At 48.9% G+C, this 26,882-nt stretch overlaps 1 protein-coding gene across 2 annotated transcripts; it reads right to left on the reverse strand.

Moving 5' to 3' along the window:
- Positions 1-1,918: 1,918 nt before the first annotated feature.
- LOC103880113 lies at positions 1,919-14,934 on the reverse strand. Of its 2 annotated transcripts, none has more exons than XM_009194653.4 (6): positions 14,757-14,934; positions 14,335-14,481; positions 10,644-10,784; positions 7,898-8,029; positions 4,781-4,924; positions 1,919-2,935 (listed from the first exon to the last, which is right to left on the reverse strand). In XM_009194653.4, the coding sequence occupies exons 1-6, from the start codon at positions 14,764-14,766 to the stop codon at positions 2,793-2,795; spliced, it is 717 nt and encodes a 238-aa protein (XP_009192917.1). In that variant the 5' UTR covers positions 14,767-14,934; the 3' UTR covers positions 1,919-2,792. The 2 variants fall into 2 exon arrangements, with proteins under 2 accessions (XP_009192917.1, XP_021786840.1); XM_021931148.2 differs by having other exon boundaries at positions 4,781-4,927.
- Between the last annotated feature and the right edge of the window lie 11,948 nt (positions 14,935-26,882).

Here is a 26,882-nt window from a genome sequence, read left to right on the forward strand (position 1 = left end):
TCTTTTTCTTTCTTTCTCTTTGTTTCCTTCCTTCCTTCCTTTACTTTCTTCCTTCCTTCCTTTTTCTTTCTTTCCCTCCCTCCTTTCCTTCCTTTCTTCTTCCCTCCCTCCCTCCTTCCTTCTTTCCTTTCTTTCTTCTTCCCTCCCTCCTTTCTTTCTTTCCTTTCTTTCTTTTTCTGTCTTTCTTTCCTTCCTTCCTTCCTTTCCTTTCTTCCTTCCTTTCTTTTTCTTTCTTTTTCTTTCTTTCCCTCCCTCCCTTTCTTCCTTTCTTCTTCCCTCCCTCCCTCCTTCCTTCCTTGCTTCCTTTCTTTCTTCTTCCCTCCCTCCTTTCTTTCTTTCCTTCTTCTTTCTCTCTCTTTCTCTCTTTCTTTCTCTTTCTTTCATTTCTTTCTTTCTCTTTCCCTTCCTCCCTCCCTCCATCCCTTCCTTCCTTTCTTTTTTCTCCCTTTTTCTCGTTCTTTTTTTTTTTTTTTTTTTTTTTTGAGACAGGGTCTCACTCCGTAGCCCACGCTGGAGTGCAGTGACACAATCATAGCTCACTACAGCCTTGAACTTCTGGCCTCAAGTGATCCTCCTGCCTCACCCTCTCAAGTAGCCACCACCATGCTAGGCTAACTTTTCAATGTTTTGTGGAGATGGGCTCTCGCTGTATTGCCCAGACTGGTCTTGAACTCCTGGCCTTAAGCAATCCTCCTACCTCAGACTCCTAAAATCACACGTGATTACAGGCGTGAACCACTGCGTCTGGTCCACATTAACTGTTTCTTACTGTATCTGCCTTGGAGCCTTTGCCTTTGCAGTTCCCTGTGCCTGGAATGCCCCCCTCCCCCTCCTCAGACACCTGCATGGTCTTCTCCCTTGCCTCACTTAGGTCTTTATTCGAACGTCACCTTACTGAGGCTCTTACTCACCATATATAAGATCATACCTCTTTGGCAGCATTGCCCATTCTCCTTCCCTGCACTATGATTCCTTCCTAGTACTCACTGATGTGTGATGTATGATAGGTGATATTTATTTATTATGTGTGTCCTCCACTAAAACACAACCTCCATGAGAGCAGAGAATTTTGTCTGTATCACAAGTGTCTCACTTACAAAAAGATGCATAGCTTGTGACTGATAAAGATTTGTTAGATGAATGTTAAATAAATTGTTTCTGTTCTTTTGGCTGGGCTTTCTGTTACTTTCAGTTTTTGTTTTTGAGATGGAGTCTCGCTCTGTTGCCCAGGCTGGAGTGCAGTGGTGCGATCTCAGCTCACTGCAACCTCTGCCTCCCAGGTTCAAGTGATTCTCCTGCCTCAGCTTCCTGAGTAACTGGGAACACAGGCACCCACCACCATGACCCGCAAATAATTTTTTGTATTTTTAATAGAGACAGGGGTTTCATCATGTTAGCCAGGCTGGTCTAAAACTCCTGACCTCAAGTAATCTGCCCGCCTCAGCCTCCCAGAGTGCTGGGATAAGAGGCGTGAGTCACTGCGCCCGGCGGGGGCGGTCTCTTTCAAGCACCCTAGAGCCACGCCATCTAATCTGTCTGGTGCATGGCCTGGAGTGGTTTCTTAGGTAGCCCTCTCTCCCACTGTCAGCCCCCGGTCACTGGGATTACAGGCGTGAGCCACCACGCCCAGCCACTTTCAGCAGAAAGCAAACGGTTCCTGGCATTGTGCCTATGGTGAGCTCCCCAGTGTCACCTCTCCGCTCAGTCCTCTGAGTTCAGTTCTAGATGCAGCATTTGGTCTTATGCCCACCCTGGCTCCCAGACACTGTTGTCGGTATGTCCCCTCCAGGTTCCCCAGTTGAAGAGGCTTTACCTCCTCTAGCCCCAGAGGAAAGAGGACCACATCAGGTCCCTCTTTGAGGTTAAAACGTCAGAAAAAGGAAACTCAGACCACTTGGCATTGTGACATGTGATTCATTCAGATCTGGTTACAGCTGGGAGATTGAGCCCACACAGAAGAGGGGCTCTTCACCCCACCCAAGCCCCCTGCCGGGTCTTGGCCCACGGTAGGGGTGGAGGAGGCTGCCCTGAAAACCTTGGAAGCGGGTGTATTGGATCCTCAAGCCCCACCTTGGCTGCCCAGGATTTTGCTAGACCCCAAAGAGGGAGAACGAAAGAGGAGAAGTGGCTTGTCAGTGTGTGGTAGAAGAGACACATCCCTGGTGTCCGGGAGCAGCCGGATGTTGGGGACTCCCTCGTTTGAAGAAGGAGGCTTAGTCTTTGAGGCCCCCTGATCTAAAGGAAAGAATGTGTAGCTATGGGGATGTCCCTAACGTCTCTAACCTGAGGAAGAAGAACAGCCCTCTTCTGAGAGAGGAGGTTTGGCCTTGGGGAAAGTGCTAATCAGAGGGGGGAGGTACAGCGCCCCCCCCCCCCTTAGCTGAGCAGAGGTCTGATCTCAGCAGGGGGTGAGTGGCCTTAGTCTGAGGGGGGAAGACACACCCTAGGCTGATGGAGGCATGGCCTTTGGGGCCCTGGTGGGAGGAAAGAGGACTTAGCCTTGAGTAAGCCCTGAGTCTGGAGCAAAAGGTCTGGCTTTGGGAAGCGCTAGTCTGAGGGAGGAAGATCACCCCTACTTCCTGAGTTCCTCACCAGAAGCTTCCAGGTCCGCGCATTGCCCCAGCAGAGGGGAGCCAGGGCACCATCTAGCAACGTGCCGAACAAGCAGGAGGAGGGGGCCTCCTGGACAGCAGGGTGGTCCAGGCGGGATTCCTTAGGACAGCGTCGCGGTCGCCAGGACTACCGCCAGAACCGGCAGGGTGGGCGCGCGGCGCCCGAGCGGCAGTGGGACTCTAGGACGGCGCGGCGGCCGGGGCTGCAGTGGCTGGACAGCCGATGTCTCGATGTCTCGGGAGCACCGAGAGCCCGTGGGTCCAGTCCGGGGCGCTGCACAGGTCTCGGGAGCCGCAGCCGCGTACGCTCACGTTCCAGCCGCCTGCGGAGACGGAGACAGGGTGCAAGGAGGGGACGTGGGGGCGCGCTCAGGCAGAGTGCCTTGCACACTCAGTGTCCGCGAGCCCCTCGAGTCCATGTCCTTCGTGAAAGCTCATGAGGAATGTTCTTTTCCTTGAGCTGGAGGCTGGTCACCGCTGTCTCTCTCATTGTCACTCCTTCTACCTTACACGTATGTTACAGGTGTGTTTTCACTTGTGTGCAATGTTTGTTTCCTTTTTAAATTTTTTTTTTTTTTTTTTTTTTTTTTTTTTTTTAAATGAGACAGGGTCTCACTCTGTCACCCAGGCGGGAGTGCAGTGGCACAGTCATGGCTCACTGCAGCCTTGACCTCCTGGGCTCTGGTGATCCTGCCACCCCAGCCTCCTGAGTTGCTGCGACTACAGGTTGTACCACCAGGCCCAGCTAATTATTTTGACAATTTTTGGTAGAGAGAGGGTCAGCCTCTGTTGCCCAGGCTGGTCTCAAACTTCCAGGCTCAAGCGATCCTGGCCTCCTAGAGTGCTGGGATTACAGGTGTGAGCCACCACACCTGGCCCAGAACATTTTAAATTACACACGCGTCTTACATTACATTTCTTTCAGACAGCACTGATATAGTTTAGTGGATTATCTTATTCAATTCTCTCAACAGTCTTAGGACTTAGCGACTGTTGTTATTCCCCTGTTTTTTGTTGTTGTTTGTTTGTTTGAGACAGAGTCCTGTCGCCCAGGTTGGAGTGCAGTGGTGCGATCTCGACTCACCAAACCTCTGCCTCCCGGGTTCAAGCGAGTCTCCTGCCTCAGCCTCCCAAGTAGCTGGGATTACAGGCATGCATCACCACGCCTGGCTAATTTTGTATTTTTAGTAGAGATGGGGTTTCTCAATGTTGGTCAGGCTGGTCTTGAACTCACGACCTCAGATGATCTGCTCGCCTCAGCCTCCCAAAGTGCTGGGATTACAGGTGTGAGCCACCACGCCCGGCCTCCCCTGTTTTTGTTGTTGTTGTTGTTGTCGTTGTTTTGTTTTTGAGACGGAGTCTTGCTCTGTCGCCCAGGCTGGAGTGCAGTGGTATGATCTCAGCTCACTGCAAGTTCCGCCTCCTGAGTTCATGCCATTATCCTGCCTCAGCCTCCCGAGTAGCTGGGGCTACAGGCACCTGCCACCACGCTGGGCCAATTTTTTGTATTTTTAGTAAAGATGGGATTTCACCATGTTAGCCAGGATGGCTTCGATCTCCTGACCTCATGATCTGCCACCTTGGCCTCCCAAAGTGCTGGGATTACCAGCGTGAGCCACCACATCCGGCCCTCCCCTGTTTTTTAAAGAACTTGTTGCATACCAAGTTATCCCCTTTTACAGATGGAGAAATTGAGGCACAGAGAGGCAAAGTCACCTGGTCAAGGTCACCCAGCTCATAGGTGGTGGATTCAGGATTTGAACCCAGGCAGCCTGGCCCTAGAGTCCTGTTCTCATGCCCTTTACTCTGTCACCTCCTTCATAAGTTCACTTTGTCCTCACAACGCCCTTCAAGGTGTGTGTCTACCATCCCCAATTACCAGAAGAGAAAACTGAGGCTCAAAGAGATAAAGTCCCTTGCCTTGAGCTACACAGAGTAAAGCATGGAGGGGAAACTCCAAACTCAAGCACACCAGTGTCCAAATCCAGTGTGCTCAGGCTCACTCATGCATACACACATGTGCACACACATACATACACACACATGCTGTCCCCATTACCTTCACACACACATACACACACACAGACAGGCGTGTTGTCCCCATTACCTTCTTCACACACACATACACACACACACACACGCACACACACACATGCTGTCCCCATTACCTTCTTCAGACGTCAGGTCCAGCTGGACACACTCAGTTTCCCCACTGGGACACCGCATGTAGAAGGAGGAATTGCAGGGCTCCAAGGAGCTCCCAGGACATGTAGGACACAAGATCTCACTCAGAGTGTGTGAGGCCAGATGAGCTGCTGTGTAGAAGAGGATGAGGGTCAGTCAGAAGGAATCTCAGGACCTCCTGGAGCCCTCAGTGCACTCCTAGGCTCTACCACATTGTCACGACCTTAATATTGTCACAACCTTGACATTGTCATGACCTTGATGGGATTTCCTCCCAAGCTGGGGTCAGGGTGCCTGAGGGCAGCCTGGTTGTGGATGGGGGTTGAGTGATGTTCCTTCCTGCATTCCTTCCCCAACTTTGCCTCCAGAGTCACCCACCACCTCCGTGGCCACCCGTCTGACTGCTTTCTGGTGACAGCATACCAAGAGGGGTGGGCCCCTGGCAGTTGCCTTGGCAACAGGTGGTGTTGACCCAGAAGCCAAAGCCAACGCCGTAGGTCAGGGCATAGATGGAGTTGCCAAATTTGCAGTCCTTGGAGGTCACACAGAAACCGTTTCTCCAGGAAACTGGGTTACCTTCTCCAAAGTCTGGAGAGAGATGGAGGCCAGGCTAGTGAGGAAAGGCAATCACAACCCACCACCCAACCGAACTCCCCAAATCTCTCTGGGTATTTCCCTGATGGTATTCACTCTGCCTGAGATCTCCCCATAATACATCCAAAGCTGGTCATTGTTCATTAAGACACATGAAGTTCAGGCTGGGGGCAATGGTTCACGCCTATAATCCTAGCACTTTGGGACAGGAGGATCACTTGAACCCATGAGTTCAAGAACAGCCTGGCCAACATAGTAGGACCCCCGCCTCTACAAAAAAATAAAATAAAATTAGCCAGAGATAGTGGTGCAGTCCCATCTACTTGGGAGGCTGAGGTGGGAGGGTCGCTTGAGCCCAGGAGGTCAAGGCTGCAGTGATCCAAGTTTGCACCACTGCACTCTATCCTGGGTGACAGAGTGAGACCTTGTCTCAAAACAACAACAACAACAATAAAAAATCACATAGTTCAGAAAGCCTTCCATGATCCCCTGCCTTCTCTCTTTAGGGTTCCAATTAATAGGGCGGCTCTGTACCTGGGAAGTCTCCACACCCTGTCTATGAGCATCTCATGGGCTTAGTAAGAAACTTCTCTAAGATCCCAGAAATATCTAGAACTGGAGACTGGAACACCATCTTTATTATGCCTCTTTATGCTGTAAAAAGATAGCAAAGAGCCGATTTCAAGTTGAACTCCTCTTCCCATTTACAGAAGAGTCCACTTTTTCCTTCTGTGGAGGCAGAGTGACAGGAGCCTTAAGGAGGGCTGCCTGCCCAGAGTGTTGTAGTAGATACGAAGATGGCCACAACTGTATCCCCCATCCTGCATGCTCTTGTGCAACCTAACCTTGCCACTCTGTCATCAAGAGGTGGAATCTATTACCTCACCCCTTAAATCTGAGCTGGCCTTGGGATTTGCTCTGACAAATGGACAGTGGCAGAACTGACACTATGACAGTTCTGGGTCTATCACTTAGAAGGCCTGGTTGTGGCCACGCGCAGTGGCTCACGCCTGTAATCCCAGCACTTTGGGAGGCCGAGGCGGGCAGAGCACGAGGTCAGGAGATCGAGACCATCCTGGCTAATAGTAAAGATGAAACCCCATCTCTACTAAAAAAAATACAAAAAATTAGCTGGGCGTGGTGGCGGGCACCTGTAGTCCCAGCTACTCGGGAGGCTGAGGCAGAAGAATGGAGTGAACCCGGGAGGCGGAGCTTGCAGTGAGCGGAGATCGCGCCACTGCACTCCAGCCTGGGCGACAGAGCAAGAATCCATCTCAAAAAAAAGAGAAGGCGGCCTGGTTGTTCCCACTTCTTCCTTCTCAGAAGCCAGTCACCATACTGTAAGGAAGGTCAAGCTAGGAAACTGACTGGTGAGAGCTCAGAGGAGAGATGCTCTCCCCAGCTGTCTTGAACATTCCAGTTGCAGTCAAGCTCCCAGCTGAATGCAATCACATAAGTGACCTCAGCCTTTACCACTTAGAGCAGAACTGCCCAGCTGAGCCCAGTCAGCTGCAGAATTGTGAGAGAACAAATACTTGTCTAATCTGAGAAGCTTTTTTTGCCAATTGTGATTTTTTTTTTGAAAATCACACAGTATAATATATACCCTCTTAACCTTTAAAAAAAAATAGAGATGGGGTCGCACTGTGTTGCCCAGATTGGTCTTGAACTTCTGGCCTCAAGTGATTCTCCTGCCTCAGACTCCCAAAGTGCTGGGATTACAGGCATAAACCATCATGTGTGGCTTTCTTAACAATTTTTTTTTTTTTTTTTTTTTTTGAGACGGAGTCTCACTCTGTCACCCAGGCTGGAGTGCAGTGGCGTGATATTGGCTCACTGTGTCCTCTGCCTCCCATGTTCAAGTGATTCTCCTGCCTCAGCCTCGCAAGTAGCTGAGACTACAGGTGCCTACTACCACACCCAGCTAATTTTTATATTTTTAGTAGAGATGGGGTTTCACCATGTTGGCCAGGCTGGCCTTGAACTCCTGACCTCAGATGATCCACCCGCCTTGGCCTCCCAAAGTGCTGGGATTAAAGGTGTCAGCCACCACACCCGGCTGGCCTTCTTAACAATTTTTAAGTGCACCATTCAGTAATGTTAACTATATTCACATTGTTGAGTGTAACAGATCTCTAGAACTCATTTTGCACAACTGAAACTGTACCCATCGAACAACTTCCATTTCCCCCTCCCACAACCTCTGGCAACCACCATTCTATCTTCTGTTTCAATGATTTTGACTACTCTAGATAATTCAGTGAAATCATACAGTATTTGTCTTTTTATGATCGGTTAAGCCACTAAGTTCTGGCCAATTTGTTATTCAGCAGTAACTTAAACAACAATGGCAGTAGATTTTAAACTCACACCCTCCACTGCACCCCAGCCTCTGTCCTGCATGCCCAGGAAAAGGCTACAATGGCTGGAGCTAGGCAGCAAAGTGGGAGAGTGAGGATAGGTCTTGCTGTGCCCTAGGCCCTGTTTCTGTCCCCATGGGCACTCACCTGTGATGCCCGCCATCTGAAGGCAGTAGTTATTATCCTCTGGGCATGGAAGTGGGCCACAGCTGTGGAGGTCTGAGCAGGTGAAGCAGATGGTGGTCTCAGCTTTGGCGTGTGTCACAGTTGCATGAGGACCTGGGGACAGAGGAAGATGAACCGGACGGAAGACAACCAGTGTGCATGCACGTGCATGGAGCTGAGTTTCTGGGCACATCAATATGTGCCCATGAGTGCGCAAAAGTGCCTTCGTGTGCGCACTTCTGCAAGAATGCCATTTGTGTGTGCAAGTTTGCAGGCCTGTTAAGTCTGTGTGCACATCTGGCTGCGCCTTCCTGTGTTGAATTATCTGTGTGTTTCTGAAACTGTCTGCAGGAGGGCAGGGATGTGTCCCACTTCTTCTGGTTGTTCCCACTTCTTCCTTCTCAGAAGCCAGTCACCATACTGTAAGGAAGCTCAAGCTAGGAAACTGACTGGTGAGAGCTCAGAGGAGAGTGTAGCTCTGCAGGACACTGTGTGAGTAAGTGTTTACCTGCATGTCTGTATAAACAAGGGTGTGTGTTTATGTGTATGTGTATAAAGCTGGTTTTAAGGGTGTGTGTGTGTTTCTGTGGCTGGGTGTGTTCGTGTTTCCATCAAGGTGTGGGGGTGCTTATATATATATATAGATATGTTGGTGTACAGATGTGAACGTTCGTGGATGTTGGTAATGTATTTCAGCTTGCCTGTGTATATTTTGTGCTTTTGTATGCTTGTGGGTGCTTGTGCCTCTTTTCCACGTCATGTATATGAAAGCCTGTGTGTCCATGCATAGATATGTTCCGTGTCTGTGTCCACAGGAATCATGTGTGCAAAAATTCCGTGTCCCACATTTCTGTTGTCAGGCTTCCTATTTTGCCCTTTTTCCTTCCGTATTGTAAATTTTGAGCTCCTAAGTCAGCCTTTTTTCTTCATTGTGATAATTAATTAAATCTGCTGTAAATTACAGACTCACGCCTGTAATCCCAGCACTTTGGGAGGCTGAGGCGGACCAACATGGCAAAACACTGTCTCTACTAAAAATACAAAAAATACAAAAATTCACCAGGTGTGGTGGTGGGTACCTGTAATCCCAGCTACCTGGGAAGCTGAGGCAGGGAGAATAGCTTGAACCCAGGAGGCGGAGGTTGAATGAACCGGGATCACACCATTACACTCCAGCCTGACTGACAGAGTGAGACTCTGTCTCACCCTCAAAAAAAAAAAAAAAATCCACTGCTCAGTTTAAAAAAGGAAAACTCCTGGCAGCTGGAGATTTGAAGAAGCTAAGGTGAGAATGTTTCAGCTTTGTCTGAAAATTCAGTAAACACACTCTTTGATGAGCCTTTTTTTTTTTTTTTTTTGAGACAATCTCGTTCTGTCACCCAGGCTGGGGTGCGATGACGCGATCTCGGCTCACTGCAAGCTCTACCTCCTGGGTTCACCCATTCTCCTGCCTCACTTCCTGGAGTAACTGGGACTACCGCCGCCATGCCTGGCTAATTTCATTTTTAGTAGTAGAGACGGGGTTTCATCGTGTTAGTCAGGATGGTCTTGATCTCTTGACCTCGTGATCCTCCCACCTCAGCCTCCCAAAGTGCTGGGATTACAGGCATGAGCCACCACGCCAGTAAACACACTCTCTTTTGCATCACAGAATGGTCCTTCAGCTTTGGCAACACAAGGAGGACCTAGCCTCTAAAAAAAAATTTAAAAATCAGCTGAGTGTAGCAGTGTGTGCCTGTGGTGCGAGCTGCTCAGGAGGCTGAGGCAGGAGGATCACTTAAGCTTGGAAAGTCAAGGCTGCAGCGAACCATGATCGTGCCACTGCACTCCAACCCGGGTAACAGAGGGCGACTCTGTCTCTAAACACACACACACACACACAGAATGGTCCTTTCTGGTGTAGTTTCTAACACAGTTTCCTCTATATCTCTGGAGCTGAGGGAAGGCAGCTCTATCCAGAGAAAATTGCCTTTCTCACCTCTAAAACATCTATCCCTCTGTTGAGTTGGTTGAATTGCTTAATAAACTGTGGCCCCAGTAAATACTATTTCAATTAGCATATCACTTTTGTGGAAGACAAAACTTCTTGTGAATGTTCTTTGTTAAGCCAAAATAAGACTATTGGCAAATCTGTCTTCTTTCACAAGCAAGGAAGTGAAGGAAAGAGAGAAACCACCATCAAATTTTTCTTTTCTTCCTTTTTTTTTTTTTTTGAGAAGAAGTCTTGCCCTGTCACCCAGGCTGGAGTACAGTGATGCAATCTCAGCTCACTGTGACCTCTGCCTACCGAGCTCAAGCCATCCTCCTACCTCAGCCTCCCAAGTAGGTGAGACCACAGGCGCATGCCACCATGCCTGGCTTTGTTTTGTTGTTGTTGTTGTTGTTTTGTAGAGACGGTGTTTTGCCATGCTGCCCAGGCTCAGATCCATTTAAACAGAGTGTGGATCTTTAATCTCACTCACATAATATGTTCACAGTATGTTCATGTTTAGAAATTTATGTACCTCTGCATATTTGTTTTGGGTGCTAGGATGTAAATGTGGATGTTCGTGGATATGTGCCAATAGATGTTCTGCTTCTGAGTGTGTCAGGTGGGGTGTGTGTGTGTGTATGGGTAATTATACTCATTGGGAGCATTATCATAGGGAATGTGGACACCCTGGGAACACATAGGTTTGAAAAGAGCATATGGGATCCAGGGAGGTAAGAAAGGCAGGGTTCAAAGCACCTGGCTGTGTAGGAGGAGTAAGGTAGTTGCATTCAGGCTTAGCAGTGAGATGAAATCCAGAGTCTTCTGGACCCAGGGTGGCATTCTTATGTAAGTTGCAGACCTCTGGTGTAGCACAGCCCTTCAGAATTTGGGGACCCCCTGCAGAAATGAGAGGAGATTGCAACAAGAGGCTCAGAGTCCAACCCTCCCACCTTGATGTCTATCTTTCGCTATCTGAAAGTTCCCATCTTAGTAGTTCTATATGATTCAGTTTCAAATCTACCTGGTCAGTTTTTACAACCTCTTGTTGCCTACTCACATTTGTGATTCTAAGTTTATTCCTTCAGACATATCATATACCGTTATGCTATGTTCTACAGCTGATAATTACAATAGCTGAGCTCCTCACAGGTCTGTATCTGTGATTTGTTATTTCTGCTATCACTCATGGTGGCTTGTTTCCTTGTGCCTTTCATGAACTATGATTGTCAGCTCATATTTGGTTGATATTCATCTGTGGGAATCCTGGGAGCTTTTCCCTGGAAAGGACTTGCTTTTGCTTCTACTGAGTGCCAGGAGGTGCTACTGACCAGGGATCATTTCGGCCTCTGTCCAAGGTCCCTAGCTTATGTGGGAACCTAAATTCCAGAAGCATGCTGCCAGCCCAAAACCTATTTACCTAAAGCAGGCTATTATCAGCATTTGCTCCCAGACCACTGTGCCTTCCATGTTTTCTCACTGCTCCCATTCTGATTTCTGTTCACATTTTTGTTTTGCTTAGGGACACGTGGAAATTTTCTTAACTTTCTGCAACCCGAAAAAGTGTGGAAAAGTATTTCTGTATAGGATCTTGTTCATCTGTAAACAGTGGCATACTAAGCAGGGGTAGGGAACGGGAGCAGTCCATCCTGGGAATAGGCTATAAGGGGTTTATTTTCTATAGAGAATTTTTTTTTTTTTTTTTTTGAGACAGAGTCTCACTATGTCACCTAGGCTGGAGTGCAGTGGCACAATCTCGGCTCACTCCTACCTGAGCCTCTCAAGTAGTTGAGATTACACGTGTGTGCCACCATACTCGGGTAATTTTTGTATCTTTAACAGACGGGGTTTCACCATGTTGGCCAGGTTATTCTCAAACTCCTGTTCTCAAGTGATCCACCTGCCTCAGTTTCCCAAAGTGCTGGGATTACAGGCATGAACCACCATGCCCAGCCTATAGAGAATTTTTTAAAATCATAAAACCAACTAAAAGATCAGTTTGCTTTTTATTATCACCATGTAGTACCAGCAATTCTAAACAATGTCAGTGATAAAATGCTCCTCCCCACCGTGATGGGCCACCTCCTCTATTTCACTGTCTCTGTCCTCCACCTTCCCAGTATGCCACTGTTTGGAGCAAAAGACCTTTTAGAGGATCAAGTCCACCATACTGCCAAAAGCAGAAGCCCAAGCTACTGCTCTCGATTATTTGGTTGGCTTCATAATTAGTTTATCCTCTGGCTACTGTGGTTATATTATAAATCTTTTGCTGAAAAGTCCTCTTCTCCAACTGTTTGCAAATCATAGTGGTGATTTAAAAAATACCTCTGCAAATCTATGACACGTCAACAAGTGGGGTCCATGCCTCTTCCATCTTGAAACCAGATGGAACTTTTGTGACCATTTCAATCAATAAAGCAGAATAGAAGTCGCATTACGTGATTTCCAAGGCTGAGCCATAAAGACCAAGCTGCTATAACTTTGTTTGCTGAATGAAATCATTAGCAACCATGTAAAGAGCCTTGAGGTAGCCATGATGGGAGGAAGCTCAATCTAACCAATGTGGAGAGGCCACATAGAAAGGCCCTGTTTTTACATATATGCAAGAGGTGCTCAGAAAGCCCCTGGTTATTCCTGCCCCAGCAGTTCCAGCTCCTAACACCCTCTGACTACAACACGTGAGAGACCCTGAACTCTCTCCAAAGGAGCTCTTCCTGAATTCCCAACCCAAAGCGATTCTGCACCTGGCCCCAGAATAAGTTTTCAGGGGCTGCAAGGAGCGTTTGAGACCTGAGGCTGGGCACAATGGCTTACGCCTATAATCCCAGCACTTTGGGAGGCTGAGGCAGGTGGAAGGCTTGAGCCCAGGAGTTCCAGACCAGCCTGGGCAACACGGCAAAACTCCATCTCTACAAAATGCAAAAAAATTAGCCAGGTATGGTGGCACGTATCTGTAGCCGCAGCTACTGAGGAGGCTGAGGTGCGACGATTGCTTGAGCCCAAGAGGCAAAGGTTGCAGTGAGCCAAGATTGTATCACTGCATTCCAGCCTGGGCGACAGAGCAAGACTGTCTAAAAAAAATTCATGCAGTTATAATCATACCTGGCATTTTATATTCTGAATAGCATGCCCACCTCTTAACTTGAACCTGGGGTTTTATTTTGCTGACAGACACAATTTAGGAGGGAAATTAGACACAAATTAGGAAGCGGGAAATCCCACTCATTTGAAAGGATGGCTACCTCTCCCCATTGCTACATCTGCCAAGTACGAATTCCTTCTTAGAAGAAATAACCAAGCAACGAAAAGTGATCTTTTTCACCACCCAGGGACAGGTCTAGGTGACACCAGGGGCCCAGAATTTGAGGAGGCACGACTTTTCACGGTTGTGCAAGTAGAGGGCCATCCGTTAGAGTAAGCATCTCCTTAAATTTTGCACCCTGTGGCTGGGCACGAGGGCTCACACTTGTAATCCCGGAACTTTGGGAGGCCAAAGTATGTGGATTGTTTGAGGCCAGGAGTTTGAGACCAGCCTGGTCAACATGGGGAAACCCTATATCTGCTAAAAATACAAAAAACTCAGCCTGGTGTGGTAGCATACGCTTGTAATCCCAGCTACTCAGGTGGCTGAGGGAGGAGAATTGCTTGAACCCAGGAGGCAGAGTTTGCAGTGAGCCAAGATCACACCACTGCACTCTAGCCTGGGCGACAGAGTGAGACTCTGTCAAAAAATTTAAAAAAAAAATTTTTTTTTGGCATCCTGGGCTCCTGGCTGGGCTCACCCTAGACTTGGGCCTGTCACCACTTGTGAGGTTTTATGTTCTGTTTGACTAGCCTTCAAGGGGAGCCCCTCTATTAAAGACAAAAAAAGAGGCTGGGCACAGTGATTCATGCCTGTAACCCCAGCACTTTGAGAGGCCCAGGCGGGCAGATCACTTAAGGTCAGGAGTTTGAGACCAGACTGGCCAACGTGGCAAAATCCCAACTCTACAAAAAATACAAAAATTAGCTGGATGTGATGGTGTACACCTGTAATCCCAGCTACTCATGAGGCTGAGCCACGAGAATCATTTGAACCAGGGAGGTGGAGTTTGCAGTAGGCCAAAATTGCGCCATTGTACTCCAGCCTGGGCAATAGAGCGAGACTCTGTCTCAAAAAAAGAAAAAAAGAGAAAAAAAAGAGAGAGAGAGAGAGACAGAAAAGAGCTTGGAGTTCTCTTTAGCCTCCCAATATTCAATAAACATGACAACAAAAGGAGTGTCTACCACGTGCCAGCTTAGGGGATGAACACCCTTTAAAATCTACATCACACCCATTCTCCAGATGAGAAAACTGAGGGTCTCCTTCTTGCCCCAATCAGTCAGACAAAAGGTTGTGAGGCAGGAAATTGAGGCCGGGTCCGCATCACACCCTACCCTGGTGTGTGAGCCCGAGGTCCCCCCAACAAACCTTGCTGGGGAAGGTTACTGCAGTTGTTTTCACAACAGGCTGTGCTGACCCAGAGACTTGCATGGGGGCCGTAGGTCAGGGCATAGACACCTTCTTGGCATTCTCCAGGGGCCACACATGACCCCTTCTCAATGAGAGTCCCATTTTCTAGGGATAGAGGTTGAGGAAGGGAGATTAGGGCCCCTGCTTTCCAAGCCCTCCAGGACCTCTGCCCACTCTATAGCAATCCCCATGGTCAATCCAGGGCCTCTTCTGCTGTTGAGCTCCCCTCTGCCCTTTACCCCAGCAGCACCAGGCTGAGCTATGAGGCAGGGCTGGCAATCTCCAGTCCCAGGATGCCTCATCCATGCTCCCCTTCCAACCACCACCTTTGTCCATTCTTTCCACCCAGCCCCTGTCCAGTCCCCAGCCCGGTCCCCCACCCAGCTGCATCTGGCTAAACAAGCAGGAGTCCTGGGCAGAAGGAAAGTTATTTCAGTGCAGTTTCGCAGCAAAGAGCAGGCTGGACATGTCTTGGAGCTTCCTGCAAGGAAGAGAACAGCGATCAAACTCTGCAGTTTGAGAAGGACAAAGAACACAAACACACACACACACACACACACACACACACACTTCAAGAATAGGACTAGTCAGGCATGGTGGCTCATGCCTGTAATCCCAGCTACTCAGGAAGCTGAGGATGACTTGAGCCCAAAAGTTCAGGCTGCGGTGAGCTAAGATTGCACCACTGCCCTCCAGCCTGAGCAACAGAGTGAGATCCTGTCTCAAAAATAAAATAAAATAAAATAAAGAATAAAACTAAGGGCTGGCAGGGGAGGGCCATTGGGAGATCAACAACCTTCTTTGTTGTGAGGAGTGCGAATGGCGTTCCAAGTCGATGAAACAATGCAGGCAAAGGTTTGGAGATGGGAATCACGGAATCTCTAAGTGGGAGCTGCTGGGTTTACAGTTTCAATTCAAGATCACACAGTGAGGTCCTGGCCAGGATTCAAACCACTGAATTCCCAACTCAGGCAAAGGTGGCAGAATTAGAGCCAAAGGGGAGACAAGCAGACGAGGTAAAAGAGTAACAGCAACTGCTCCTGGATAATCCAGCAGAGCTCACCCTCAAACAGAGCCATTGCCAGGCTGGCACTGTTCTGAACTCCTCAAACATGTGGATTCAACCAATGCCTCAACAACCCTCTGAGGCAGGGGCATTGTCACCACTTCACAGAAAAAATGAGGCAAGAGAGGTTATGTGGTTTGTCTGGAGTCACACAGCTAAGAAGTGGCAGAGTCAGGATTTGAACCCAGGCAACCTGGTTCCAGAACCAGGTTCTCAGCCGCCCTGTTCTTCTGCCTCTGCCAGACAGTGAGCCCAGTTGGAAGGACCTGGGGTCCAGACTCTGAAGCTGGACTCCCACCACCCCATGTGACCTTGAGCCGACCCTCTCCCTTTCTGATGGACCATGACTCGCTCACCTGCTGGGGCGGCCAGCGCTCCCAGGAGCACCAGAGCAGAGAGGAGCCAGAGCATGGTCCAGGCCGGAGAGGAGGACGCAGGACATAGGTGCCCTTGCCTTTTATTAGGGCCTTGGCCAGGGTAGCAGCCCCGGAAGAGAGAGAGCAAATAGGCCGGGAAGATAGCGGCCCCTCCCACCCTCCTGGCCACTGGGACACCTGGCAAGAGAGGGGACTGAAAGAGCATCGAGATGGGGAAACTGAGTCCTGAGAGGCATGTGGGGAAAGCCTGGGACTACTCAGTGAGGCCAGAGAAGGACAGGGGGACATATTATTATTATTATTACTACTATTAATAGGTTGTGTCCAGGCGCAGGGGCTCGTACCTGTAATCCTAGCATTCTGTGAGGCCAAGGTGGGAGGATTGCTTGAGCCCAGGAGTTAAAGACCAGCCTGAACAACATAGTGAGACCCAGCCTCTAAAAAAAAATTTAAAAATTAGCCAGGTGGGCCAGGCGCAGTGACTCATACCTGGAATCTTAGCATTTCGGGAGGCCAGGGTGGGCAGATCATTTGAGGCCAGGAGTTCGAGACCAGTCTAGCCAACATGACGAGACTCTGTCTCTACTTAAAAAAAAAAAAAAATTAACCAGGCATGGTGGCACGCGCCTGTAGTCCTAGCTACTCGGGAGGCTGAGGCAGGAGAATCGCTTGAACCCGGGAGGCAGAGATTGCAGTGAGCTGACATCATGCCACTGCACTCCAGCCTGGGCGACAGAGCGAGACTGTCTCAAAAAAAAAAAAAAAGCATTTGAAGCCCCAAATCTTTCTCTCTCAGGTCCCGTATACTGGTTCTTAACCCTTCTCTTTCTTTCTTTTCTGATGTCTTTCCCCACTAACACCCCTTCCCCTTCTGCTTCATAACCTCAACCTATAAAAACTTATCCCCTTAAAACCAGGCTGTCTGACGACACTGAGGTCCTCAAATTTCTTATGTCTCTGGAACTAAAGCTGAACTCCATGCTATATCCAAGGCATTTCCTGAAGTTACTGAAGAGCCCCATCATTTTGCCGATAAATTTAACTTCACAATTCAGGCTTACCCATCCAGCTTCTCTGATTTTTACCAACTTGTTTTGCATACTTGCGGGAGAAGGCTGGGCCCGACACTGGATGGCAAAAGCCGATTAGGGCCGGGTGCGGTGGCTCACAACTGTAATCCCAGCGCGTTAGGAGGCCAAGGCAGGCGGATCACAAGGTCAAGAGATTGAGACCATCATGGCCAACATGGTGAAACCCTGTCTCTACTAAAAATACAAAAAATTAGCTGGGTGTGGTGGTGCGTGCCTGTGGTCCCAGCTTCTCGGGAGGCTGAGGCAGGAGAATCACTGGAACCCGGGAGGCGGAGGTTTCAGTGAGCCAAGATTGCGCCACTGCACTCCAGCCTGGGTGACAGAGTGGGACTCTGTCTCAAAAAAATAATAAAAATAAAAATTAGCCAGGCATGGTGGTGTACACCTACAGTCCCAGCTACTCGGGAGGCTAAGGTGGGAGAATTGCCTGAGCCCAGGAATTAGAGGTTGCAGTGAGCTATGATGTCGCCAGTGCACTCCAGCTTTGGTGACAGTGAGACTCTGCTCTAAAAAAGAAATAATAATAATAATATAAAATAATAATGGGTTGCCTCATCACTCATTATAGACGTTAGCTCACAAAATCCTTACAGTAATCCTACCAGCCATTATCATTAACCCCAGGAAGGATACTCAAAATATTTGACCACCTGTCAATATAGCCAGGGTATTGGCAGTAACAATTCTGCCCAATTGCTAGAGTATCATCCTGGTGGCCACCAGGGACCCAGTCTTTCCCTCACCTTTCTAGAACATGAGGATGTCTGGGAGGACCCAGAGATGCCATCAGGGCACTCAAGGCCTCCAGACAGGGGAATTTTATCGACCAAATCTGGACATACCTCAATATTTTAACAACCAGTACAAATGAAACCAGCCCTGGGGTTCCCTCTTTTACAAAGAAAGGAACCAGGGCTCAGAGCAGTCAAGGCCTTGTCCAGGGGCATGCAATAAGAAAATCAGCACAACCAGGATTTGAACCCAAACGTCTCTGGCTTGAGCACAGGGCAGGTACCAAGAGGGAAATTGATCTGCCCTCTCTGGATAAGACCTGTGTCGCTCTTGTCCTGCCTCTCCCTGGGCCACCTTGATTTTCACACTTGTTCAATGGGAATAAGATCAATTTCAACCACTTCGTGAGGGGCCTTCCAGCCTGGTGCCTGGCAAGTCCACCCTTCATGGGCTTTGACACCCCACCTGCTCCTCCTATGAGGTGCAACTCTGGGGATGTCCCTTCCCCTATTTCAGGCCTCAGTGTGCTCATCTGCTAAATGGGTGTAGCCCAGGGCCTGGATTGCTGTAAGTTGTAAGTGCCCTCCTTTTTTTTTTGGAGATAGAGTCTCACTCTGATGCCCAGGGTGGAGTGCAGTAGCACGATCTCAGCTCACCGCAACCTCCACCTCCCAGGTTCAAGTGATTCTCCTGCCTCAGCCTCCCAAGTAGCTGGGATTACAGGTGCCCACCACCATGCCCAGACAAATTTTTTATTTTTTAAAGTAGAGACAGGGTTTCACCATGTTGGTGGTCTCCAACTCCTGACCTCAAGTGATCCTCCTGCCTTGGCCTCCTAAAGTGCTGGGATTACAGGCTTGAGCCATGGTGCCCAGCCTGCCTCTTTACTAATGCTAAATGGTGGCTCTGTTAGGATTGGAGGTATTTGTAGTAGTGATGCTTGGGCGTTAAGGAAACCGCACACCGGTCCAGAGGAGTGATGAATGCTTTGGAACCAGACAATCCGAGTTCAAATTCCAGTTCTGCCACTTCCAAGCTAAGTGGCCTTGGGCAAGACATTTTACCTACTGGGCCTCAGTTTCCTCATTTGTAAAACAGGGCAACTAGGAGGACCTCCATCGAAGGGCTGCTGTGAGGATTGAGTTGATTTATGTAGAGCACTTAGAACAGTGGGCAGTAACTGCTGCTGTCATTGTGGTCGTCGTCATCATCATCATTATTTAGCAACAAAAATAAGGCTGCTAAGGGGCAAGTTGAGGTTGACCTCCGCTCTTGGCTCAGAGGAGAGATCCCAAGCAAGAGAAAGGACAAGTTCAAGGTCACCCACAGGCCTGCCAGGCTTCCCAGAATCCCAGGTGGGGCCCCTGAATCAGGGTGTACGATCAAGGAGGTGACTCTGGAAGGTGCCAAGCCTAGGAAGGAAAGATAGCAGCCTGGCGATGGGGAGGTGGCTTTTCTCGATGGGGTGCTGGGGCGGGGAGAAGTCTGTGGTCTTGGCTCATATCCTTCCCAGGTAAACCCAGAACCCTTTGGTGCAGGAGAGGTGAGAAGACGGGACAGTGAGTCCTCCAGCGAGTCTGGAGTGTGGATAGGAGGGAGCAGCACCTGGCACTTCGTGACTAGGGGAAGCCAGTCTCTCTAGATGCTATCATCACTGATAACTCGGGTTGGGTGACAGGCCAGGAGCTGCACAAACACGAGGCTAGTGGACTGAAGAATGAAGAGCAGGCACGCAGGGAAGGGACACTTCCCTGCACTTCACTTGAAATGTGGAGGCAAGGGGGCATCAGACGAGTTGTTTTGTTTTTTATTTTTTGTTTTGAGACAGAGTTTAGCTCTGTCACCCAGGCTGGAGTGCAGTGGCACAATCTCTGCTCACTGCAGCCTCAACTTCCCATGCGCAAGCAATCGTCCCACCTCAGCCTCCTGAGTAGCTGGGACTACAAGCACAAACCACCACACCCGGCTAATTTTTTTACTTTTTGTAGAGACAGGGTCTTCCTGTGTTGCCTAAGCAGGTCTCAAACTCATGGGCTCAAGTAATCCTCCCACCTTGGCCTCCCAAAGTGTAAGGATTACAGGCATGAGCCACCACGCCCAGCACCGAAAAGTTATTTAATGCATATACTCTAAAAGCAAATATAGACATATGCCCTTCTCCTTTTTCTTTTCTTTCTTTTTTTTGTTTTTTAATATTTATTATTTATTTATTTATTTATTTTTGAGACAGACTCTCACTCTGTCACTCAGGCTACAGTGCCGTGGTGCCGTCTCAGCTCATTGCAACCTCCGCCTCCCGGGTTCAAGCGATTCTCCTTCCTTAGCCTCCCGAGTAGCTGGGATTACAGGCGCCTGCCACCATGCCCGACTAATTTTTGTATTTTCAGTAGAGACGGGGTTTTGCCTTGTTGGCCAGGGCAGGCCCCTCTCCTTTAATGCACAGTGGGGTATTCTCCGCACTGTTCTGCCCTAGATTTTTGAACTTGGCAATAATGTAACCTGAATTGCATGAAGAGTTTCCTCTTTCTTTTCTCCACTGGATAAATGCACCTCTTGTAGCATTAGTATGCTCCCATTTGACATCACAAACTATGCTGCAATGAAGAGCCCTGTGCCCATATCATTTCATACATGCATCAAGTTCCTGGACGTGGTGAGTGGTTTTGCAAAATGACGCAGGTTTTGCCACATTTGTGATTTTGAGAGCGATTGCAAAATTACCTCTCACAGGGCTATACCAGTTTACACCCCCAGGAGCAACAGTGGGGAGTATCTGTTTTCCCACAGCCTCATCAACTCCATGCATTATCAAACCGTTTTATTTTTGCCAGGTGAAAAGGTGTGTGGTCTAATACAAGTGGCCACGAGTTCTCTGCAGCTCCTTCCATCAAGAGAGAGCGTCGATCCTCCTCCTCTCAAATCTGAGCTGGTGTTGTAACTTGGTTTGGTCAATAGAATGAGATATGTTGACGTTCCATGAGTTCTGAGCCTGGGCCTTGAGTTCCTGGCTTCAAGAACTTGCAGCTTTGGTGAGAGGCAATGGCTCACCTCTGTAATCCCAGTGCTTTGGCAGGCTGCGGTAGGAGGATCACTTGAGCCCAGGAGTTCAAGACCAGTGTAGACAACACAGTGAGACCCCATCTCTAAAAAAGAATAATTAGGCCAGGTGCAGTGGCTCACGCCTGTAATCCCAACATTTTGGGAGGCTGAGGTGAGTGGATTATTTAAGGTCAGGAGTTCGAGACCAGCCTGGCCAACATGGTGAAACCTCACCTCCACTAAAAATACAAAAATTATCTGGTCATGATGGCGGGCGCTTATAATCACAGCTACTCAGGAGGCTGAGGCAGGAGAATCACTTGAACCCGGGAAGCGGAGGTTGCAGTGAGCCGAGATCACGCCACTGCACTCCAGTCTGGGCCACAGAGCAAGACTGTGTCCAAAAATAATAATGATAATAATAATAATTAGGCCGGGTGCAGTGGCTCACCCCTGTAATCCCAGCACTTTGGGAGCCGAGGCAGATGAATTGCTTGAGCTCAGGAGGTCAAGACCAGCCTGGACAACATGGCAAGACCCCGTCTCTACTGAAAATACAGACAAATAGCCAGACATGGTGGTGCGCACCTGTAGTCGCAGCTATTCCGGAGGTTGAGGTGGGAGAATTGCTTGAGCCCAGGGCATAGAGGTTGCAGTGAGCCGACATCTCACCACTACACTCCAGCCTGGGTGACATTAGAGAGAGATCCTGTCTCAAAAAAACAACAAAAAAATAAAGAAAATTAATAATGAGCTTTAAAAATTTAAACAAAAAGAACTTGCCACTGCTGTTCTCACTTTCTTGCTGCTGAGAACTCTTTTGACACTGGATGAAGTAGCCCAGGCTTACCTTTTGCAGGGTAAGAAGCCTTGAGGAGAGAGGCTCCCAGCACCCCCAACATCGCAGTTGAGAGTCTAGATGTATGAATAAGACCATCTGTCAAACTGAATGCCTACAAACAGTAGACATTTGTTTCTCACAGTGCTGGAGGCTGGGAAGTCCAAGGTCAAGGCACCAGCAGATTTGGTGTCTGGCAAGATCCCGCTCTCTGGTTCATGGAAGGCATTTTCTTGCTGCATCCTCATCTGTTAGAAGGGACAAAACAGATCTCTGGGGTCTCTCTTATTGACTAATTTTTTTTTAGAGCATAGTCTCACTCTGTCACCCACACTGGAGTGCGGTGGCACGATCATAGCGCACTGCAGTCTTGAACCCCCGGGTTCAAGAAATCCACCTGCCTCAACCTCCTGAGTAGCTGGGAAGGTAAGCATGTCCTACCATACCTGGCTAACCTTTTTTTGTTTTGTAGAGACAAAGTGTCCCTTCATTGCCCAGGCTCGTCTGGAACTCCTGGGCTCAAGCGATCCCCCTGCCTCCGCTTCCCAAAGTGCTGGGATTACAGGCGTGAGCCACTGTGCCCGTCTAGTGTCATTTTTATAGGGGTCATTTGTGCTTCTTTTCCTGTCCTCTATTATTATTATTATTATTTTGGGACGATGTCTCACTTTGTCCCCCAGGATGGAGTGCAGTGGTACGATCTTGGCTCACTGCTACCTCTGCCTCCTGGGTTCAAGCAATTCTCTTGCCTCAGCCTCCCGAGTAGCTTGGACCACAGGCCCACGCCACCACACCCAGCTAATTTTTTGTATTTTAGTAGAGACAGGGTTTCACAGTGTCGCACAGGCTGGTCTCAAACTGCTGAGCTCAGGCAATCCACCCATCTTGGCCTCCCAAAGTGCTGGGATTACAGGCGTGAGCCCCTGTGCTCAGCTCAGTTGATTCATAGAAGCTCTGTTAGCCTCCTGTGGCTGCTGTAACAAAGGACTACGGACTGGGTGGGTCAGAACGACAAATGTATTGTCTCACAGTCTGGAGTCCAGAAGTCCAGATCAAGGTGTCAGCAGGGCCATAAACCCATAGAGGAATCCTTCCTCGCTCTTCCCAGCAGCAGTGGCTTTCTGGCAATCTTTGGCGGTCCTTGGCTTGCAGCTGCCTAGCTCCAGTCTCTTCCTTTGTGTTTACATGGCATTATTCCTGTGTCTGTCTGTCGTCACAGGGCTGCCTTCTTTTTTTCTGTTTGTTTGTTTTTTTGTTTTGTTTTGTTTTGTTTTTGAGATGGAGTCTCACTCTGTCGCCCAGGCTGGAGTGCAGTGGCACAATCTCGGCTCACTGCAGCCTCTGCCTGATGGGTTCTAGCGATTCTCCTGCCTCAGCCTCCCAAGTAGCTGGGACTACAGGTGCACGTCACCACACCTGGCTAATTTTTGTATTTTTAGTACAGATGGGATTTCATCATATTGGCCAGGCTGGTCTCAAACTCCTGACCTCAGGTGATGCACCCACCTCAGCCTCCCAAAGTGCTGGGATTATAGGCGTGAGCCACCACACCCGGCCTTGAGCCACATTCTTATAAGGACACCAGTCATAGTGATTTGTGGCCCAACCTACTCCAGTATGACTGCATCTTAACTAATTATATCTGCAACAGCCCTATTTCCAAATAAGGTCACATTCTGAGTACTGGGGGTTAGGACTTCCACCTGTCTTTCTCTGGTGTGGAGAGGAAGCATTTCAACCCATAACAGGAGCTCCTTATATATTCAGAATATTAGGCCTTGAATTGCAAAGATTATTTCTGCTATTGCATCTAGGCGGTGGAATAAAAGAGCTGCAAGGTGCTAGAGGCAAGAAAAGCATTTTTCTTCACACAAACTCAGCGAATATTACTCCTCTGGTCCCCTCTTCTCTCCAAGTCACCCCTAATCCCATGATGCCAGAGAGAGGCATAGCAAAGAAGGCTGCTGAGGGATGAGATGGAAAGAGGCAGGGGGGGAGCTGGGAGCGAACGGAATGAAACTTCTATTAATAGCTCCTAGACTTTGCCTCCGCCACTCCAGGGCAGCACCCCTCAGCATGGTGGGTGTACATGTAGGAAGTAGAGCCAGACTGCAGGGGATTCAAATCCTGACACTATACTTAACAAGTCAGTTTATCTTATTTTATGTATTTATTTATTTTTGAGACAGAGTCTCGCCCTGTTATCTAGGCTGGAGTGCAGTGGTGCGTTCTCGGCTCACTGCAGCCTTCATCTCCTGGGTTCAAGTGATTCTCATGTCTCAGCCTCCCAAGTAGCTGGGATTACAGGCACCTGCCACCATACCGGGCTGATTTTCATTTATTTTTTTAAGTAGAGATGGGGTTTCACCGTGTTGGCCAGGCTGATCTTGTAATCCTGACCTCAAGTGATCCCTCCGCCTCAGCCTCCCAAAGTTCTGGGTTTACAAACATGAGGCACCTGGCCTAACAAAGTCAGTTTAGAAGCCAGATGTGGTAGCTCAAGCCTATTAATTCCAACACTTTGGGAAGCCAACACTGGAGGATTGATGGAGGTCACGAGTTCAAGACCAGCCTGGGCAGCATAGTGAGACTCCCTGTCTCTATTGAAAAAAGAAAAAAAAGATTTAAATCAGCCAGGGGGCTGGGCATGATGGTTCTCGCTTGTAATCCCAGCACTTTGGGAGGCCAAGGTGGGTGGATCAACAGAGGTCAGGAGTTCAAGACCAGCCTGGCCAACATGGTGAAACCCTGTCTCTACTAAAATACAAAAATTAGCCGGGCATGGTGACAGGTGCCTGTAATCCCAGCTACTAAGGAGGCTGAGGCAGGAGAATCACTTGAACCTGGGATGCGGAGGTTGCAGTGAGCCAAGATCACGCCACTGTGCCCGAGCCTGGGCAGAAGAGCCAGAATTCGTTTCAAACAAACAAAAAAGCTCTCTAAAATCAGCCAGGCTTGGTCACTTGGGCCTGTAGTTCCAGTTACTCAGGAGACTGAGGCAGGAGGATCACTTGAGACCAGGAGCTGGAGGTCACAGTCAGCTATGATCTTGCCGCTGCACTCCAGCCAAGGCAACAGAGCAAGACCCTGTCTCAAAAAATAAAAAATATCAGCTCAATTCAGGCAAGTGAGTTCACCTCTTATATTGGTGTCCTATTTTGCTGTAACAAATTAGCGTAGATCTAGTGGCTTAAAACAACAGAAATTTATTCTCTTACAGACTGGAGGTCAGAAGTACAAAATGTGTCTCGTAATCAAAATCAAGGTGTCAGCAGAGCAGTGCTCTGGTCAAGAGATGTTCGGGGTGAGTGATTTCCTTGTCGTTTTCCAGCAGGAGCTGTATTTCTTATATTTCTCGGTTCTTGGCCCTTTCTCCTTCGTCAAAGCTCGCAACAAATACCTTCTCTCTCCCACCCTGTTTTTCCTCTGCTTTTCTCCCATGACTTACTTCTCTCCTGTCTATAGTCAAATGTCCCTGTCCCTCCTTCTAGGGGCACTTCTGATTACACTTAGGGCCCAACTGGATAATTAGGAAAATGTTCCTGATTAAGTTCCTTAACTAATAATACCTGCAAAGACCCTTTTTTCCTATAAGGTAACACCCATAGGCTCTGGGGCTTAGGACCTGCATATTTTGGGGGACCATTTTTCAGCCCACCACACATCTCTAATCCTCAGTTTCCGTGTGCGTGTGTATATGTGTGTACGAAATAGGATATTTACAGATTCACCAATAATATAGATAATACTCTCAGAACAGTACCCACTGTAACACAAACACAATAAACTTGAGATAGGGAGAAACTCATTTAAAGTCTGCTGTTTTAGGCCAGGCGCCGTGGCTCATGCCTGTAATCCCAGCACTTCGGGAGGTCGAGGTGGGCAGATCGCTTGAGCTCAGGGGTTCAAGACCAGCCTGGACAACATGGTGAAATGTCAACTCTACAAAAAATACAAAAATTAGCCAGGCGTGGTAGTGTACACCTGTTGTCCCACCTGCTTGGGAGACTGAGGTGGGAGGATGGCTTGAGCCCAGGAGGCGGAGGTTGCAGTGAGCTGAGATCTCAGCACTGCACTCCAGCGTGGACGATAAAGCAAGACCTTATCTCAAAAAAATAAAAAGTCTTCCCTTTGGACCTCAGTTTCTCCACCTGGAAAACGGGGGAAGACGGTTATTGGACTCAAGGGTTTACCAGCTCTTCCACTCCCTAGGGAGGTCCTGAGTGGAGAGGTTCCCTGCATCTAAGAGGTGGCCAGGCCAGGATCTGAAAGCCACATCAGTGTGGCCTGTTAGGCGTCCCAGAAAGGGGAGGTTATGGGCAATGGCCCTTTCCCTACCATCAGCCCAGTCACCTCCCCATCCCCCACCCCTGCTCCCCTACCAGAGAAGGACGCTCCCAGTGGCCAGGCCAGAGGGTAGTCACTTCATCATGGCAGGTGGCAAGAGGATGAAGGAGCCCCAAACAGATGCACACACACACACATGCATGCATACACACTCACACTCACACACATGCACACACACGCACATATGCACACACACGCACACTCACGCACAAGAGAGTAGCACTCTTGTGCGGGATATTGATTTCACGGAGGATGGTGAACAAGAAACCACTAACTGAGGGGGGTATTCATAGTGACAAGAATTTGTTTAATGTAAATGCCCTATGTTCGATGAACACATGTGCACACACACACACATGCATGTACACTCACACACACATGCGCGCACACACACACACAGTGTCCCTGTATCACTGTGTCTATTTTGTGCTCTCTGAAGGCAACTGTGTGTTGTTTTCTCTAACTCCTGTCAGTCTCTTATCTTCTCTCTCTCCTTGCTTGCCCACTTTTCTTTCTCCCTGTCCTTGTCCTTCGGTTACTGTTTTCTGTCTCTCTCTCTCCCCCCACACCCCCATCTCCGATTTCCCCTGAACTAGTCTGTCTGTGGGTCTCTTCTCTCTCCCTCTGCCTCCTTTCCCCACCTCCATCTCTATCCCCAGCTCTCTCTGTCTCTCCCTCTCTTTGCCTCCAACTCTCTCACCCTCTCTGTCTCTGCCTGAAATTCTCCTCTCCACAGGCTGGGGAAGCCCCCGAAACCCATGGGCCTCACCCATGACCCCGCAGGCAGGCAAGAGCTGGGTGAGGCCCAGGTGAGTCATGAGGAGGAAGGAGCCAACATCCCTGCAGTGTTTCTGGAGAGTGTCCATGTCCTGATCCCTGCATTTCCCTTCCCTTTACACGTCAGCAGAACCTTACAGGTGTGTGTGTCACTTGAGGGAGAGATAGAGAGAAAGAATCAGAAACAGAAACAATGACACAGAAAGAGAAAGAGAGCCATGGAGAAAGACAGAGAAAAG

This window comes from Papio anubis, chromosome 20 (genome assembly GCF_008728515.1).
Source record: "Papio anubis isolate 15944 chromosome 20, Panubis1.0, whole genome shotgun sequence".
NCBI classification, from domain to species: domain Eukaryota; kingdom Metazoa; phylum Chordata; class Mammalia; order Primates; family Cercopithecidae; genus Papio; species Papio anubis.